General features: G+C 39.3%; 1 protein-coding gene across 6 annotated transcripts in view; it reads right to left on the bottom strand.

Annotated features, from left to right (window-relative positions):
• Positions 1–18269, bottom strand: part of RBL1 (RB transcriptional corepressor like 1) — a 68694-nt gene that overhangs the window by 32237 nt on the left and 18188 nt on the right. For 3 of the 6 annotated variants that reach the window (XM_044263068.1, XM_044263070.1, XM_044263071.1), the window contains exons 8-13: positions 17660–17846; positions 16307–16473; positions 10797–10909; positions 10501–10604; positions 2988–3125; positions 915–1079 (exon numbers count right to left, since the gene is read on the bottom strand). In XM_044263068.1, the coding sequence (XP_044119003.1) occupies positions 915–1079; positions 2988–3125; positions 10501–10604; positions 10797–10909; positions 16307–16473; positions 17660–17846 (874 nt within the window). Of the gene's footprint in view, positions 1–914; positions 1080–2987; positions 3126–10500; positions 10605–10796; positions 10910–16306; positions 16474–16653; positions 16658–17521; positions 17610–17659; positions 17847–18269 lie in introns of those variants that run through there. The other 3 variants (XM_044263074.1, XM_044263073.1, XM_044263069.1) reach the window with 3 other exon arrangements.

Here is an 18269-nt window from a genome sequence, read left to right as displayed (position 1 = left end):
AGGCACAAAAAAAAATGAAGTGCTAATATATCCTATAACATGGATGAATCTTGAAAACATTATGCTAAGTGAAAGAAGCCAGTCACAAAGGACACATATTATATGATTCCACATATATGAAATGTCCAGAATAGACAAATCAATAAAGATGGAAAGTAGATCACTGGTTGCTTAGGACTAGGGAGAGGAAGGGGGATAAGGGAGTGACAGCTAATAGGTACAATTACTTGTTGAGGTGATGGCGGCACCTATATATGCATGTACTAAACACTAAACTGTATGTTTTTAAAATTATTTATTTTTTGGGAGAGAGGCTGCATGCAAGTGGGTGGAGAGAGAAAGAATCTCCAGCAGACTCCCCACTGAGCAGGACACTGAGATCATGATGTGGGCTGAAATCAAGAGTTGGACACTTAACTGACTGAGCTACCCAAGCACACCTTGTTTGGGTTTTTTTGTTTTGTTTTGAAGTAATGTTCACACCCAACGTGAGGCCCAAACTCACTACTCCAAGAACAAGAGCTTCATGCTCTACCGACTATGCCAGGCAGATGCCCCTAAATTGTATACTTTAAATGGATGAATTGTATGATATGTGATTTTTATCTCAATACAGCTGTTATTTTATTTTTTTACAGCTGTTTTTTTTTTCTTTTTAAAGATTTTATTTACTTATTGGACAGAGAGAGAGATCACAAGTAGGCAGAGAGGCAGGCAGAGAGAGAGGAGGAAGTGGGCTCTCCTCTCTGCTGAGCAGAGAGCCCGATGTGGGGCTCGATCCCAGCACCCTGGGATCATGACCAGAGCTGAAGGCAGAGGCTTAACCCACTGAGCCACCCAGGCACCCCCAGCTGTTATTTTTTAAATGATTATCACCCTTGCCCTGACTGATTATCACTCTTGCCCTGACTCACTTCTTCACAGGTAGGAACCTTGTTTGCTGAAGCCTGGAGAGCCTCCCACAGTGCAGAATCATGACTCCATGCTAAACTCTCTAATATCTGTTCTTCTATGCTGTTCAGGTGTTTCACCATATCCCTGGAGAGTCCCTCCTCTGAGCGGATCACCACCTCAATAACCTGGTAAAGAGAAAATTGAAAAGGTAATATAGTCTCAGTCATTAGTATACTGGGCTTGCATGTATGACTAGCTTTGGTCTTATGATGACACAACCAATGATACCACTGAACCATGATTCAATGGCTTATTAATGTCTTTTAATTTACAAAGGAGTTCTAAAGAACTTTCACATACATTTCTGCTTCTTATGCTTTTTGTGTACATGGAAAAATAAGGCAATGATCGGTAGAAACTGGTCAACAGCTCAGTAGTGGTAGAACTCAGGTCTTGGGTTCTACTTCCTATGCTATTTTGAATTTACTGCTCATTCTCAGACTATTTTTCCCAATAGCTCAAAAGAACGGAATGAATACGTATTTAAAATAACATATTTAAAATGCTTATATAACATATTTAAAATAACATATAACATTTATATTATATATTACATATTTATATTATATATTTATATATAACATGTAACTTAAATAACATTTAAAATAACATATTAAAATGCTTATATAATTCCATTTTAATAAGAGTAAATCCTAGAACAAACTCTGTAAGTATATACACAAAAGCGTTAAGTGAGGGGTGCCTGCGTGGCTCAGTCGTTAAGTGTCTGCCTTCGGCTCAGGTCATGATCCCAGAGTCCTGGGATTGAGCCCTGCATCAGGCTCCCTGCTCAGTGGAGAGCCTGCTTCTACCTCTCCTACTCCCTCTGCTTGTATTCCCCTTCTCACTGTGTCTTTATCAAATGATACTTTTTTTAAAAAAAGTATTAAGTGATTATTTATAATTAGGATTATAATGTATGGTTTTAATATTTATGTTTATATATCTTCTTGTTTTTCTTCAAGGAGAATGTATTATTTATGTGGTTAAAAAGCAAAGGCATTTAACTTTTTTTTTTTTTTAAAGATTTTATTTATTTGAGAGAGAGAGAGAGACAGTGAGAGAGAACATGAGCGATGAGAAGGTCAGAGGGAGAAGCAGACTCCCCATGGAGCTGGGAGCCCGATGTGGGACTCGATGCCGAGACTCCAGGATCATGACCTGAGCCGAAGGCAGTCGTCCAACCAACTGAGCCACCCAGGTGCCCCTAACTTTTTTTTTTTTTTAAGAATTTATTTATTTAACAGATCACAAGTAGGCAGACAGGCAGGCACAGAGAGAGAGGAGGAGACAGGCTCCCTGCAGAGCAAAGAGCCTGATGCGGGACTCGAGCCCAGGATCTGAAATCATGACCTGAGCCGAAGGCAGAGGCCCAACCCACTGAGCCAACCAGGCGCCAGGCATTTAGCTTTTTGAATGAAAAAAGTAAGTTACTGGGGCGCCTGGGTGGCTCAGTTGCTTAAGCGTTGCCTTCTGCTCAGGTCATGATCCCAGGATTCTGGGATCAAGCACCGCATTGGGCTCCCTGCTCAGTGGAGAGCCTGCTTCTCCCTCTCCCTCTGCCTGCTGCTCTGCCTACTTATGCTCTCTCTCTATCTCTCTGTCAAATAAATAAATAAATCTTAAAAAAAATGTATGTTACAAATAAAAATGAGTTGCTATCAGATAAGGTCAAAAACAACATTGTCCTGAATAAAATTACCTTAACTTCCTAAAAGAAAAATGTGAAAATATGCATCAACATTGAAGCAAATATACAGAAGCAATTTTCCTTAAGCCACTAAAAAAATATTTAAACCCCACTCAGTCAGCAATTCAAATGGGTAAGCTTTTCAATGATCTGCATTTTCCATAACTTCAGGCATATCTTAGGTATAAAAATTTAATTCTTCAACCTAACTTTCCTATCAATACTTTGAAAGTAGCACAGATGACAAAATATTAACTAAATCATACCAATGAGTATAATAGTGGCACCAGTCTTAAATTAGGACACTAGGTAACATTAAATGTTATTGTAGCTCTCATCTCACCTTATAAAAATAAAATGGTCGTAAATTGAGAACTTCAATTATCCAGGGGAAAGTACGAGGTGAGCTATAGGCAAAGAGCACAATTTCCAAACAACAGGCCATCAAGGAACGATGAAATATATCCTGCTCTAAAAGAACCTTGGAGAACAGAAAAATCAGTTTAGTATTTCTCAGCAATTTCAGCCTTTGCCATTCTATAAAGATGACTATAGAAACAAGATAAAATAATCTCTGTACATTATATTATACCAGATTATCAAAGATAAAAACATGAGTTCTCAAACTGATAAGAGTTTTCTTAAAAAATATAATCTTGCTCAATGGTAGATCTTATATTTAAATGAGGCATACACAACAATCTGCTTTGAAATAATAAAACAGTCAATATTCCCATCAAGTGGAAGCATCAGAATTAGTTCCATTTTTTTTTTCCTTTGGTTCCATTTGTTTAAATACCAGTTTTAGGACAACTGTTTCGTCAACACACAAAAAAATTTTTTTTTAATGATTTTGTTTATTTACTTGACAGAGAACACAAGTAGGCAGAGAGGCAGGCAGAGAGAGAGGAGGAAGCAGGCTCCCTGCAGAGCAGAGAGCCCGACTCGGGGCTTGATCCCAGGACCTTGGGATCATGACCCGAGCCGAAGGCAGAGCTTTTAACCCACTGAGCCACCCAGGCACCCCAACATAAAAATTTGTTAATCAAAACAATAAAATCAAAGGTATAATGTCACAGCTAAGACTTTTTTTAAAAGTTCAGATAAGTATTTTATTAAGAAGATGAAAGTCCTGGGGCACCTGGGGATAAAGCCTCTGCCTTTAGCTCAGGTCATGATCTCAGGGTCCTGGGATCGAGCCCCGCATCAGGCTCTCTGCTCAGCAGGGAGCTTGTTTCCTCCTCTCTCTGCCTGCCTCTCTGCCTACTTGTGATCTTTGTCAAATAAATAAATAAATAAATCTTTAAAAAAAAAAAAAAAAAGTCCTGCTTACCACTGAGTTTAAGATTTAACATAAGCTGGGGCCTTGGTGGCTCAGTAGGTTAAGTATCCTACTCTCAGCTTCGGCTCAGGTCATGATCTCAGAGTCCCGAGATCAAGTCCTGAGTTGGGCTCCATGCTCAGTTGGGGTGTGCTTGAGATTCTCTCTATCTCACTGCCCCTCCTCCTTCAAACCGCAGCCTCTCTCCCGACTTCCCACACATGGGCACACTCTAAATGTAAATAAATAAATCCTTAAAGGGGGGGAAAGATTTAACATAAATTTTCATTTTAAAAAGTGTCTGTCACCATCCTTTCTCAAGTATCATGCCAAATCAGCAAAGAGAATAAGAAACAGAAACTACCTTGGATAAAACTAGAAGTCAGCTGTAACTACAAACTAGAGTACATGACAAATTATCTAGTAGGAAGTAGGATGGTCAAACAAGGGCCTCAAGAGAGACACTTAGAATTAATGAATTTGTTCCATACAACCTAGGAAAAACACAGCAACTGCGGGTATAGATAGAATGGAAAGTAGAGATTAGGCAGGGGCTAACGTGAATGGATGATTTGAAAGTCTGTTGTAGTTAGAACTCAAGTCCCTACTCAAGCCCCATTCTGAATTAGAGAGACGTGGAGCTTGAGAACACCAGGCATAGAAGAGACTGGTTTTATGTGAAAGTCTGCATACTGCATTGTGAGACCAAGCTTCCCTTCTTTGCTCTACTCCACAATACCAATGTTCAGGTAAGAGATGAGCAGATACTTCTCTACAGAAACAGAAATATTTCAGAACATTAAGAACACCAACAGTTGGGTGTCTGGGTGGCTTAGTCAGTTAAGTGTCTGTCTTCAGCTCAGCTCATGATCCCGGTGTCCTGGGATTGAGCCCCATATAGGGCTCCCTGCACAGCAGGGAGTCTGCTTCTCTCTATGCCCCTCACCCTGCTCATGCTCGCTCTCACTCTAATAAATAAATAAAAACTTAAAAAAGACACCAAGAGTTGAAGATCCCTAATGGTCACATGAAACTGCTGGACTTACATTCTCATTCTTACATACAAAGCTTTGAAGCAAACTGCTCAGTGACCATAAGGGTTTATTAACGTTTCATTTTTAGTTTCATTTTTATTCAAATACATGTGGATATCCAAGAATAAGCCAACATATGAGGAAATCCTCCAATTGAAAGACAAAGATTAAAACAGAAAAAGAGCACCTGGCTGGCTGAGTTGGTGGAGCATGCAACTCTTGATTCTGGGGTTGTAAGTTTGAGTTCCATGGTAGGTATAGAGATTACTTAAAAATAAAATCTCAGGGGCACCTGGGTGGCTCAGTGGGTTAAAGCCTCTGCCTTCGGCTCAGGTCATGATCCCAGGGTCCTGGGATCGAGCCCCATGTTGGGCTCTCTGCTCAGCAGGGAGCCTGCTTCCCTTCCTCTCTCTCTGCCTGCCTCTCTGCCTACTTGTGGTCTCTGACTGTCAAATAAATAAATAAAATCTTAAAAAAAAAAAAAAATCCCAAAGGGGCGCTTGGCTGGCTCAGTCGATAAAGCAAGTGATTCTTGATTTCAAAGTTGTGAGTTCGAGCTCTCTGGGGTATGAAGCCTACTTAAAATTTAAAAAAAAATTATTAAATAAGTAAATAAATAAAGCCAAAAAAACTCAGAAGAAAGGGACAACACATTCAACATAAGACATCAAAGAAATCTAAATTTAACCTCATGGAACAAGAAAGAGATCTTAGAAATAAGAATGCACCTAAAATAAAAAAATTCACTAGAACTGGAGGACGAAAAGTTGAGTAAATATCCTTAGAAGTAGAATAAAGAAATGGAAAATAAGAGAAAAGGATCCATCCACAAAGTTCCTCATCTGAGTAATAACAGCTCCAGAAAGATAAAACAGTGGGCAATATGTTATCTAAGAAATAATGCAATAAAATGAACCAGAACAGCAAGACATAAATTTCTGGACTAACACGGCACCTTTGTAGGAATGCTCAACACATGAATGAAAAGAGCACAAGACTTTATTGTAAATTTTAGAACATAAGACATAAAAGGAAGATACTACTAAGATTCCAGAAAATAAAAACAGGTCACATAGCAGTAGTAAAAATTAGAATGCCATTGGACTTCTAATTAGCAACACTGGAATGTAGAAGATAATGAAGTAATGCCTTCAAGATCATAAAGCAAAATGACTATCAGTCTAAAATTCTATACAGACAACCATCAATCAAGTGTGAATCTATGCAGAGTGTTTAAAGATTTATTTACTTATTTTTGGAGGTGGGGGAGTGGCAGAGGGAGAGCTTAAGCAGAGTCTGTACTGAGCGTAGAGCCCAACATGGGGTTCAATCTCATGACCCTGAGATCACAACCTGAGCTGAAACCAAGAGCTGGATGTTTTTTTAATTTATTTTTTAAATTTTATTTATTTATTTGACAGACAGAGATCACAAGCAGGCAGAGAGGCAGGCAGAGAGAGGAGGAAGCAGGCTCCCCTTGGAGCAGAGAGCCCAATGTGGGGCTTGATCCCAGGACCTGGGACCATGACCTTGGCTGAAAGCAGAGGCTTTCAGCCTCTGAGCCACCCAGGTGCCCCCCAAGAGCTGGAGGTTTAACCAACTGCACCACCCAGGTGCTCCCTTTATGCAGACTTTTAAAAAAGGGACTTAAGGCTTCCACATTTTATTGAACTACAAAATGTCTATACTAGTGGACTGTGAAGTTATGCATATATAATGTAATACCTAGAGCAACCACTAAACAAATCTATAGACTCTAAAAAATATTCAAGTAAGGGCACCAGGTTGGCTCAGTCAGTAGACTGTGTGACTTTTTTTTAAAAGATTTTATTTATTTATTTGACAGAGAGTGAGAGAGCATGAGAGGGGAGAGAGTCAGAGGGAGAAGCAGACTCCCCGCTAAGCTGGGAGCCCGATGTGGGACTCAATCCTGGGACTCCAAGATCATGATCTGAGCCGAAGGCAGCTACCCAACCAATTTAATCACCCAGGTGCCCCCATGTGACTCTTGATCTCAGGGACTTGATTTCAATAACCATTTTGGGCACAGAGCTTATTAAATAATGTTCAAGTAATCAACAGGAAAGGGGGGGCGAAAAGAACAATCAGAAAACAAGAAATAAAATGGCAGACTTATACCCTAATATATAATAATTAAAGTTGTCTAAATTTAACGATTTAAAGAAACTAAGAGAGTAGATTAAAAAATGTGACTCAGTTATATACTGCCTACAAGAAACTCACCTCAAAGGTAATGATACATGTAGGTTAAAAATAAAAGTATGAAAAAAGACTATGCAAACATTAATCAAAAGAAAGCAGGAGTGGCTGTATGTAAAAAAATGATAGACTTTGTAACAGGGGTGCCTGGGTGGTTCAGTTGTTAAGCGTCTGCCTTTGGCTCAAGTCCTGATCGCAGGGTTCTGAGTGAGCCCTGTATGCTCCCTGTTGGGCGGAGAGCCTGCTTCTCCTTCTCCCACTCCCTCTGTTTGTGTTCCCTCTCTCACTGTGTTGCTCTCTGTCAAATAAATAAAATCTTAAAAACAAAAACAAAAAGAGTTATCAGCTTCAGAAAGGACACTACCTCATGATAAAAGGATCAATTACCAAGAAAACATAGCAATCCTTAATGTGTATGTAGCAAACAGCAGAGCTTCAAAATACATAGATTTTAAAAAATCTAATAGAACTGAAAAGAGGGGGCCCTGGCTGACTTTGTCAGTAAAGCATGCAAATCTTGATCTTGGGGTTGTGAATTTGAGCCCTACACTGGGTGGAACTATTACTTAAAATCTTAAGAAAAAAGAACTGAAAGGAGAAATAGATAAATCTACCATAACATTTGGAGACTTCAATACTGTTCTCTCAACACTTGATAAAACTAGACAGAAAATCAGTAAGAATACAGAGGTCAACACCACCATCAACCAACACAAAAGAACTGATATTTAGAGAACACTCCACCCAACAACAGCAGAATACACACTGGGGTTCATAAGATAAACCTCAACAAATTTAAAAGAACTGAACTCACAGGAAATGTGAGTGGAGTAGGTGTGACTTCAAAAGGTAGCATGAGGGAGATCATTGTGATAACAGAACAACTGAGAATCTTGATTTTGGGGGCAACTGAATTAACCTACAAGGATGCAATGATAAACAGGAAGGCAGATTATTATTCCAATGTTCATTTCCTGGTTTTGATATTACACCATGTAAAATGCAGCCACTGGGGGCACCCGATCTCTGTACTACTTTTGTAATTTCCTGTAATTCTGTAATTATTTCAAAATAAAAAGTTGAAAATTTACTTCTTTTTCAGGAAGTCACGGAAGCATATGCTTTGTCAAATATTAGGATGAGGGGCCTGAGTGGCTCAGTTGTTAAGCATTTGCCTTCAGCTCAGGTCATGATCCTAGGGTACTGGGATTGAGCCCCACATAGGGCTCTCTGGCTCATGGGAAGCCTGCATACCCTCTCCCACTCCCCCTGCTTGTGTTCCTGTTCTCACTGTCTCTCTGTCAAATAAATAAATAAAATCTTTTTAAAAAACCAAAACACATATATTAGGATAAATCGTAAAAGAGAAAGCCATGGAATCCAGGAAAAAGGGTGACTAACTCAGAAGAGAGAGGAAAATTTCCAGAAAGAAAAGAAAGAGAAATTTTATTACATTAGTTGTGAAGCACCCCTTGTTATCAGCCTGTTCCTATTGAAATGCAAAGTCAGAGGACTCCAAAAGTGATAAGGAAGAGGAGGAAACTGAAAAATCATATAAGAGCTTTGAGTTTTTATAAACTGTATGTATGTGTATATATACATATGCATGCATTTGCTTATTTATAGTAAGCTCTATACCCAGCAGGCTTGAACTCATGACCCCAAGATCAAGAGTCACATACTCTACCAACTGAGCCAGCCAGGCACTCCAACAGCTTTGACTATTTATTTATAAAGATTTTATTTTTTAAGTAATCTCTGCACCAAATGTGGGGCTCAAACTCATAACCCTAAGATCAAGAGTCACGTGCTCTACCAACTGAGTCAGGCAGGTGCCCCAGCATTCACTTTTTTAAAAAAAATTCCTTTATATAGCTATTGGAGGGTGCCTGGGTGGCTCAGTGGGTTAAGCCTCTTCCTTCGGCTCAGGTCATGATCTCAGGGTCCTGGGATCAAGTCCTGCATCGGGCTCTCTGCCCAGCAGGGAGCCTGCTTCCCCCTCTCTCTCTGCCTGCCTCTCTGTCTACTTGTGATCTCTCTCTGTCAAATAAATAAATAAAATCTTAAAAAAAAAAACAACTTATATATAGCTATTGGAGAGAGTGGCCAGAGTTATCAAATGTTCCAAGAAAACAAAGCAATTTTTTTATTTTTTAGAGAGAGTGAAAGAGTGCAAGCAGGGAGGGGGTGAAAGGAAGAAAGAGAATCCCAAGCAGGCTCCATGCTCAGCATGGAGCCTGATGCAGATCTTGATCTCACAACCCTGAGATCATGACATGAACTAAAATCAAAAGTCTGACACTTAACTGACTGAGCCACATAGGAACTCCACAGAGCAATTTTTTTTTTTAAGATTTTATTTATTTGACAGACAGAGATAACAATTAGGCAGAGAGGCAGGCAGAGAGAGAGAAAGGAAAACAGACTCCCTGCTGAGCAGAGAGGCCGGATGCGGGGCTCAATTCCAGGACCCTGGGATCACGATCTGAGCCGAAGGCAGAGGCTTTAACCCACTGAGCCAACTAGGCGCCCCTCCACAGAGCAATTTTTTTTTTTTTAAAGATTTTATTTATTTATTTGACAGAGAGAGATCACAAGTAGATGGAGAGGCAGGCAGAGAGAGAGAGAGAGAGGGAAGCAGGCTCTCTGCTGAGCAGAGAGCCCGATGTGGGACTCGATCCCAGGACCCTGAGATCATGACCTGAGCCGAAGGCAGCGGCTTAACCCACTGAGCCACCCAAGCGCCCAATTTTTTTTTTTTTAAGATTTTATTTATTTATTTGACAGAGAGAGATCACAAGCAGGCAGAGAGGCAGGCAGAGAGAGAGGGGGAAGCAGGCACCCTGCTGAGCAGAGAGCCTGATGCAGGACTTGATCCCAGGACCCTGGGATCATGACTCGAGCCCAAAGCAGAGGCCTTAACCCACTGAGCCACCCAGGTGCCCCCAACAGAGCAAATTTTTAACAAGCATTTTATTCCTCCAAAATCCCTAGGAGGTATAAGCAAATATCTTAATTATCATTGGGTTAACAGTTGGGGGGGCATCTCCTTATTAGCTAGCTGGGATTGAAGGACCTGAAGGGAAATGATACTGATGGTATATCATAGTGGCTAGCTATGGATGTGCAAAAGACAACTAAGGCCAACTAGCTAATCATACTGGCTAAGTTTGCTATTAACTGCTGATTCCCAAGACACACTATGCAGCCTCTCAACACACTGCTTTCAGGCTCAGGAATTTTCAGATGTTGCCAGTGGCTGGAAGAGTAGATTTACTTACTGACATGTCCATTCCATGAAGTCTTCGTGTTTCCTGAACCATTACAGTCTCTAATATTTTATAATACAAAATTTCTGCAAGCTTTAGTCTGTTTACAGCAAAGTCTAAGGAGGGGAATAAAAGGGAAAATACGTGTTAATGAAATGTAGCTGTTAAGGACCAAAGAACAAAACTTATATAAACTTAAATCTCATACATTAAGAATAGCTGGGAAGGAAAATAATTTAATTTCTACCTTTTTATCAGGCCAGTCTGTCTACTTTTAATGTGCGTCAACTTTAGTTTTGTTTCCTTACCTATGTGCGATCCTGGCTGTTCATCTGTTGATTGAGTATAGTGTTGGCAGAAAGTCTCTCCTATTCCTTTCACTATTTTCATAATGTTTTCCATAGGATTACGCATACAAGATCTATGAAATACAAGAGGAAACTAATTACCAGGAGAAAAATGCCAGACTACCAACATTTATTCCAATTCTGGTCCCAGTTGTAAGCTTCGATATATAAACAGTGTATTTCAAATAAATTGAAAACTTTTAAACAAATCATTTGGCATAATGTTTTGGAATTTCAACATTAGCAGAGTCAGTATTGACTCTTTTATGTTTCTATTTATATAACATTTTAGAAAAGGCAAATTATAGGAATAGAAAATATATCAGTTGTCAGAGGCTGGAGTTGACATAGGGGTTGACTAAAAGGGGCATAAATTTTGAGGGTTAATGGAATTATTTTAAGTCTTTATCGTGGTTATATAACTGCATGCATTTGTCAAATCTCATACAATTATACAGTTAAAAGGATGACTCCCATTGATATAAATTATAATTTAATAAACCCCCTATTTTTTTTTTAAGATTTTATTTATTTATTTGACAGACAGAGATCACAAGTAGGCAGAGAGGCAGGCAGGGGGGGGGGCGGGGAGCAGGCTCCCCACTGAGCAGAGAGCCCAACATGTGGCTCAATCCCAGGACCCTGAGATCATGACCTGAACTGAAGGCAGAGGCTCAACCCACTGAGCCACCCAGGTGCCCCAAACCCTCTATTTTTCTTAAAATAGAGGGGTGCCTGGGTGGTTCAGTTGGTTAAGTGTCTGACTCTCAATCTCAGAGTTATGAGTTCAAGCCCTCAAATGGACTCTAAGTTCTGCATGGAGCCTACTTAAGAAAAAAAAGAAAGATGATGTGGCAGTATTCATGTATATATAAAATAGTTACAGTTGGCCCTTGAACAAAATGGGTTTGAACTGTGCAAGTCCATTTATAAGTGGTTTTTTTTCAGTAAATACAGTGCAGTATTATAAACGTATTTTCTCTTCTTAATGATTTTTTAAAAAAGATTTTATTTATTTGACAAAGAGACACACAGCAAGAGAGGGAACAAAAGCAGTGGGAGATGGAGAAGGAGGGTCCCCGCTGAGCAGGGAACCCAATGTGGGGCTCAATCCCGGGACCCCGGGATCATGACCTGAGCTGAAGGCAGACACTTAACAGCTAAGCCACCCAGGCGCCTTCCTTTATGATTCCTTAATAATATTTCCTTTCACTAGTTTAATTTATTCTAAGAATACAGTATTTAATACATGTAATGTACAAAACATGTCTATCAACTGTTCATGTTATTGGTAAGTCTTCTTCTGATCAATTGTAGGACGTTACTAGTTGATTTTATGAGGAGTCAAAAGTTATATACGGGGCGCCTGGCTGGTTCTGTAGGTAGAGAATGGGACTCTTGATTTTGGGGTTGTAAGTTTGAGCCCCATATTAAGTGTTGAGATTACTTAAAATCTTTTTTTTTTTTAAAAAGATGTATTTATTTTAGAGAGAGAAATCATGAGTTCCAGCCCCATGTTGGGTAGAGAGATTACTAAAAAAAAAAAAAAAAAAAAAAAAAAAGCAAGTTTATATACAGATTTTCATCTGTGTGGGGGGTTAGTGACCTTAACTCCCATGCTGTTCAAGGGTCAACTGTATATATTTATAGTGCTGGAACAATAAACTGCATGTAATTCTTATCAATCCCTACAGAATAACAAATTACAAAATACAGCACTAAAAAGGAAGTCACTTGGCATTACCTTTATATTAACTGTTACCTTTCTGTCATTCATTCAAACACAGAATCTTAATTAAGGAATGACAAATAAATTCAAGACTAAGAGAAAGAGAGTGATTTGGCCAGGGCCAGATAATTAGTGCAGGGTTCAAAGACTCCCAACTCCATGTTCAAACAGACCAGAGTCATGTATAGACAGAGGGAGGGAGCACATATGGCAAAAATATGTTCTTAGCAACTTCTTCTAATGCAAGCTGTGCCTCTTGAGTTATGTTTCTTCTATTTAGGTTTTTTTTTTCAATTATGTATTAAAAAAACATATAACAACAACAAAAACCACATAACAAATTAACCTTAATTTTTAAGAGTACATTATAGTATTTTCCACTACATGCATACTGTTGTACAACAGATCTCTAAAGCTTTTTCATCTTTTAGGACCGCATCTCTATACCCATTGAACAACTTATTTCTCTTACTTTCAACCCTGGCAACCATTCTAATTTGTTACTATCAGGCTGGTTACTTTTTTTTCCTTTGCTGTACTTAAGTATTTAAGTTCGATGTAGTCCCATTTGTCTATTTTTACTTTTGTTACCTGAACTTTTCATGTCCTAACCGAGAAATCATTGCCCATTTCAATGTCATAAAGCTTTTCTTCTATGCCTTTTCTAGTTGTAGAGTTTAAGGTCTCGTGTTTAGGTTTTCAAACTTTTCTGAGTTAACTTTTGGATATGGTGTGAGATAAGAGTTCATCTTTATTCTTTTGTATAGACATCCACTTTCCCCAGCACCATTCGTTGAAGAGATTATCCTTTCCCTATAGTGTAGTTTTGGTGCCCTAGTCAAAGATCATTTCACCAAATGCATGAAGATTTATTTTGGCATTCTCTAGTCTGTTCTATTGGTCTACATGCCTGTCTTCTTCTTCTTCTTCTTTTTTTTTTTTTTTAAGATTTTATTTATTTATTTGACACAGAGAGAGAGACAGAGAGAGAGAGGGAATACAAGCAGGGGTAGTGGGAGAGGGAGAAGCAGGCTTCCAGCTGAGCAGGGAGCCGGATGCGGGGCTTGATCCCAGGACCCTGGGTTCATGACCTGAACTGAAGATAAGACACTTAATGACTGAGTTACCCAGGTACTCCTACATGCCTGTCTTTATGCCAATCCTATGCTGTTTTGACTATGGTAGCTTTGTAATGTTTTGAAATCAGGAAATGTGAGGTTTTCAGCTTTGTTGTTCTTTCTCAAGATTGTTTTGGCTATTAAAGGTACTTTGAAATTCTATATCAATTTTAGGAATTTTTTTCATTTTTTTAAAAGATTTTATTTATTTGTTACAAAGAGATATCACAAGTAGGCAGAGAAGCAGGCAGAGAGAGAGAGGGGGAAGCAGGCTCCCTGCTGAGCAGAGAGCCTGATGCGGGACTCGATTCCAGGACCCTGAGATCATGACCTAAACTGAAGGCAGAGCCTGTGCCACCCAGACACCCCAGGAATTTTTTTCATTTTTGTAAAAAATGCCACTGGCATTTTGAGAGGGATTGCATGGACTCTGTAGATTGCTTTGGGTAATAAGGACATTTTAACAACATTAAATCTTCCTATCCATGAACATGGAATGTGTTCCCATTTGTTTCTAGGTTCTTTGTGTTTTGCATACTGTATTTTCTTCCTTTTTTCCTTTTCTTGTTGCTATAAAATGTTTGTATCGTTGCCTTAACACTTCTTTTCAACTTGTTCCTGCTTAAATGAACAGTTCAGTCCAGATCTATTTCTTCAGTTGCTGAGGGAACATCTTCACAAGTCTTATTACCTTATTTGCAATTTGCATTATCTTTTATTTTTTTAAGGATTTTGAGAGAGAGAATGAGAGAGAGAGAGAGAGCATGAGAGGTGGGAGGGGCAGAGGGAGAAGCAGACTCCCTGCTGAGTGGGGAGCCCAATGCAGGACTCAATCCTGGAACTCCAGGATCAAGACCTATGCTGAAGGCAGTCGCTTAACCAACTGAGCCACCCAGGCAGCCCTTGGATTATCTTTTGAGTATTGTTTGAGGCTAGGCTTGTTCTGTCCACTTTTCTATAGACTTAAGGTTTGGGGAGTAGAGGAGAGCTCAGCCAGTGCTATATTAGCTTTTATTAGAAGACCAGGGCTTTGCTTACTCTTCCAAGATTTAGTTAAATATCCCTATTCCAGGTTATGCTATATCTAGTCAGGGATATCTTCTAGTTCTATGATGATTAGGCTTTTCCCCTGTCATTAGTAGAAAAATGACAGGCCCTGGGAATTTTTCATATCTCTGCTGTGATCTTAGTGGTGGAATACAGGGGCTTTCACTTGGGGAGATCTATGACTTGTTATTCAATTTGTTTACTCATTCATGTTTCTCTTTACATCTGGGGTATTAATGAGCATACTCAGTATCTATCAACATACCCTCTCTTTCTCTAGTAATGCTTCTTAGAGTTGGGCATATCAGAATCATTCATTCCTTTCTTTCTTTCTTTTTTTTTTTTAGATTTTATTTATTTATTTGACAGGCAGAGATGGCAAGTAGGCAGAGAGACAGGCAGAGAAAGAGGGGGAAGCAGGCTTCCTGCTGAGCAGAGAGCCCAATGCGGGGCTTGATCCCAGGACCCTGAGATCATGACCTGAGCTGAAAGCAGAGGCTTTAACCCATTGAGCCACCCAGGTGCTCCTCATCCATTCCTTTCTTGACCATCACTTTGGAAAGTTATAGCATGAAATCACATTCCTTTCCTCATTTGGTTGCTGCTGGTTAAGCAGTTTGCTGGTTTTTACGATTCTCTTATTTCACTAAGTATTAGGAAATTAGGTTCTCTGATTTAGCTTTATTCTACCATCTTTGCTAGGACACATGCCTTATTAAACAATTGCACAAAATTTCATTTATGGCTGCACCATCAATAAGTAATCAGTTACCTCATTGATGGGCATTTAGACTGAACCCATTTCAAGTCAATGTAAAAAGAAAAACAATAACTTAGGGGTAGGTACAAGAGTGGAATATTAGGATTAAATATCCTTCAGAAGTATTTACCCTTTTTTTTTTTTTAAAGATTTTATTTATTTATTTGTCAGAGAGAGAGGGAGAGAGAGCGAGCACAGGCAGACAGAGAGGCAGGCAGAGGCAGAGAGGAAGCAGGCTCCCCACGGAGCAAGGAGCCCGATGTGGGACTCGATCCCAGGACGCTGGGATCATGACCCGAGCCGAAGGCAGCTGCTTAACCAACTGAGCCACCCAGACGTCCCACTTTAAAGTCTATAATATGAAATAATAGCTCTATTTAATTTTTTAAAAGATTTTATTTATTTGACAGGGAGAGAGAGAGCGAGCACAAGCAGGGGGAGCAAGGGAGAAGCAGGCTCCCCTGCAGAGCAGGGAGCCCAATGTGGGGCTCACCTGAGCTGAAAGCATTCGCTTAACCAACTGAGCTACACAGGCGCCCTCTACTTTTAATAGGTACTTTCATCTAATTGGTCAAAATATTTTGTGATTAAAATTTATTTAGAGGGGTGCTTGGGTGGCTCAGTTGGTTAAGCGTCTGCCTTCAGCTCAAGTCATGATCTTAGGGTCCTGGGATTAAGCCCCGCATCGGGTTCCCTGCTAGGCAGGGAGTCTGTTTTTCCCTTTCCCTCTGTCCCTCTCTCTGGCTCGTGCTCTTTCTTCCAAATAAATAAATAAAATCTTAAAAAAATTTATTTAGAAAAATATTATTATACTTACTCAAAAATATTTATAAGTTGTTCACTTGGTACATTTTTCAGTCCAGCCATAATACTCTGTAACCGGCTCACACTTTGAGTGGCTGAAGCAACAGGAGTAATGACTGCTTCTTTTTCTCGTAAATATCGCCGTCCTGTCAGTGGGGTAGAAGGTGCAAATGATGTTTTCTGTCAAAAAAGAAAAATCCGTGAAATTAAAAAGTTACCTTGCCTTCATTATGTGTTTAATTCAGTATATATACTATCCTCTCTATTCATATTTAGTAGGACTTTTTTCCTCCCTCCTCTAGTTAACTATCAAAGTTTTACCAATACTATGCTAATAACATTCTTACATTTAAGTAACACTTTTTCAAAGCACCTACTACCTATAATCTCATTTTATCATAATATTAATTTGAAATATACACATTTTCACTTTATATATGAAACAGGCAAAAAAGATTTAAAAATTGTTTAAGCTCATAAGGTTAATGGCAGAGCTTGGACTGAGACTTAAGTTTTCTATCTTCTAGACCAGTGAATTTTCCATTAGACCTTCCTCCAACCCATTTTATTTTATTTTAATTAATTAATTAATTAATAAAAGATTTTATTTATTTGACATAGAGAGGGAACACAAGCTGGGGGAGAGAAAGGGAGAAGCAGGCTTCCCTGTGACTCCCTGTGCGGGACTCAATCTCAGGACCCCAGGATCATGACCTGAGCCAAAGGCAGATGCTTAAGGACTGGGCCACCTGGACACCCCTTCCCATCTTACCTACAAAAATGGAATTAAGCCTTTACTATTAACAATCAAGTCCAGCATTCTATGGCTGAAGTTCAGGGAAAGCACAGAATAAATTTTAATGTAAAAGAACAGTGGCTAAGGTGATGCAAATTAAGAATAAGAAAGCTTAAATCCTTTTATTTGAGAGCAAGTGAGCTTGTGTGCGGCAGTAGGGGGCAGACAGAAGGAGTGGGAAAAAGAAAGCAGACCCCCTGTTGAGCAGTGAGCCCAACATAAGGCTTGATCCCAGGACCCCTGAGATCATGACCTGAGTTGAAGTCAGATGCTTAGCTGACTGAGCCACCCAGGCACCCTACATAAATCCTTTATGTCAAAAAGACACATACCCTACTGATAAGCCCAGACATTCTGGGAAAATATATTAAAAATATGAAAAGCATCAAGAAATGAGGTAAAAATACTAAATGCCATAGTTTAAAAAATTACCTTTTAACGCTTTAATGGGAAATATAAATTAGTAGAAGAAACTCAAGATTTAACTTGAAAGATGCTTCTCTTGTTAGTAGAATCACACACAGAGAGAAAAAGATCATTCAAGACTGAGGCCAGGCTAAGTTATATTACTTTTTCAAAGTGTTGTTGAAGATTACAGTCCACATTAGCTTGTGTTGTCAGTTTCCCTAATTGGGTGTCACTAGTGAACTTTCGAGGAGTTCCAATTTCTTCTTCTGCATCTGCTCCCAAAAAGATCCTCTCATCAAAATCACCCACAGTTAAAACATATTCTTCATACTCCTTGTTCACGGCTTTGCTGAAAAGAGAATTATTTATTGAAAAAATATTTTGTTTTATTTTTATTTTTCAAATTTTTATTTAAATTCGAGTTAGTTAAACATACAGCGCTATATTGGTTTCAGGAGAATACAGTGATTCATCACTTTACATACAACACCCAGGGCTCATCATATCCAGTGCCTTTCTTAATACCCATCACCCATCTAGGCCATCTCCCACCCACCTCCCTGCATCGCCTCTCAGTTTGTTCTCTAAGCGTCTCTTATGGTTTCCCTCCCCGCCCCCATGTTCATCTGTTTTGTTTCTTAAATTATACATATGAGTGAAATCACAGGGTATTTGTCCTTCTCTGCCTGACTTGTTTCACTTAGGATAATACACATTAGCTCCATCCATGTCATTGCAAAAGGCAAGATTTCATTCTTTTTGATGGCTGAGT

The sequence above is a fragment of the Neovison vison genome, chromosome 8 (assembly GCF_020171115.1).
Source record: "Neovison vison isolate M4711 chromosome 8, ASM_NN_V1, whole genome shotgun sequence".
Lineage (NCBI taxonomy): Eukaryota > Metazoa > Chordata > Mammalia > Carnivora > Mustelidae > Neogale > Neogale vison.
Note: the sequence above shows the minus strand (reverse complement) of the source record. Positions and strands in the feature narration are given on the sequence as shown.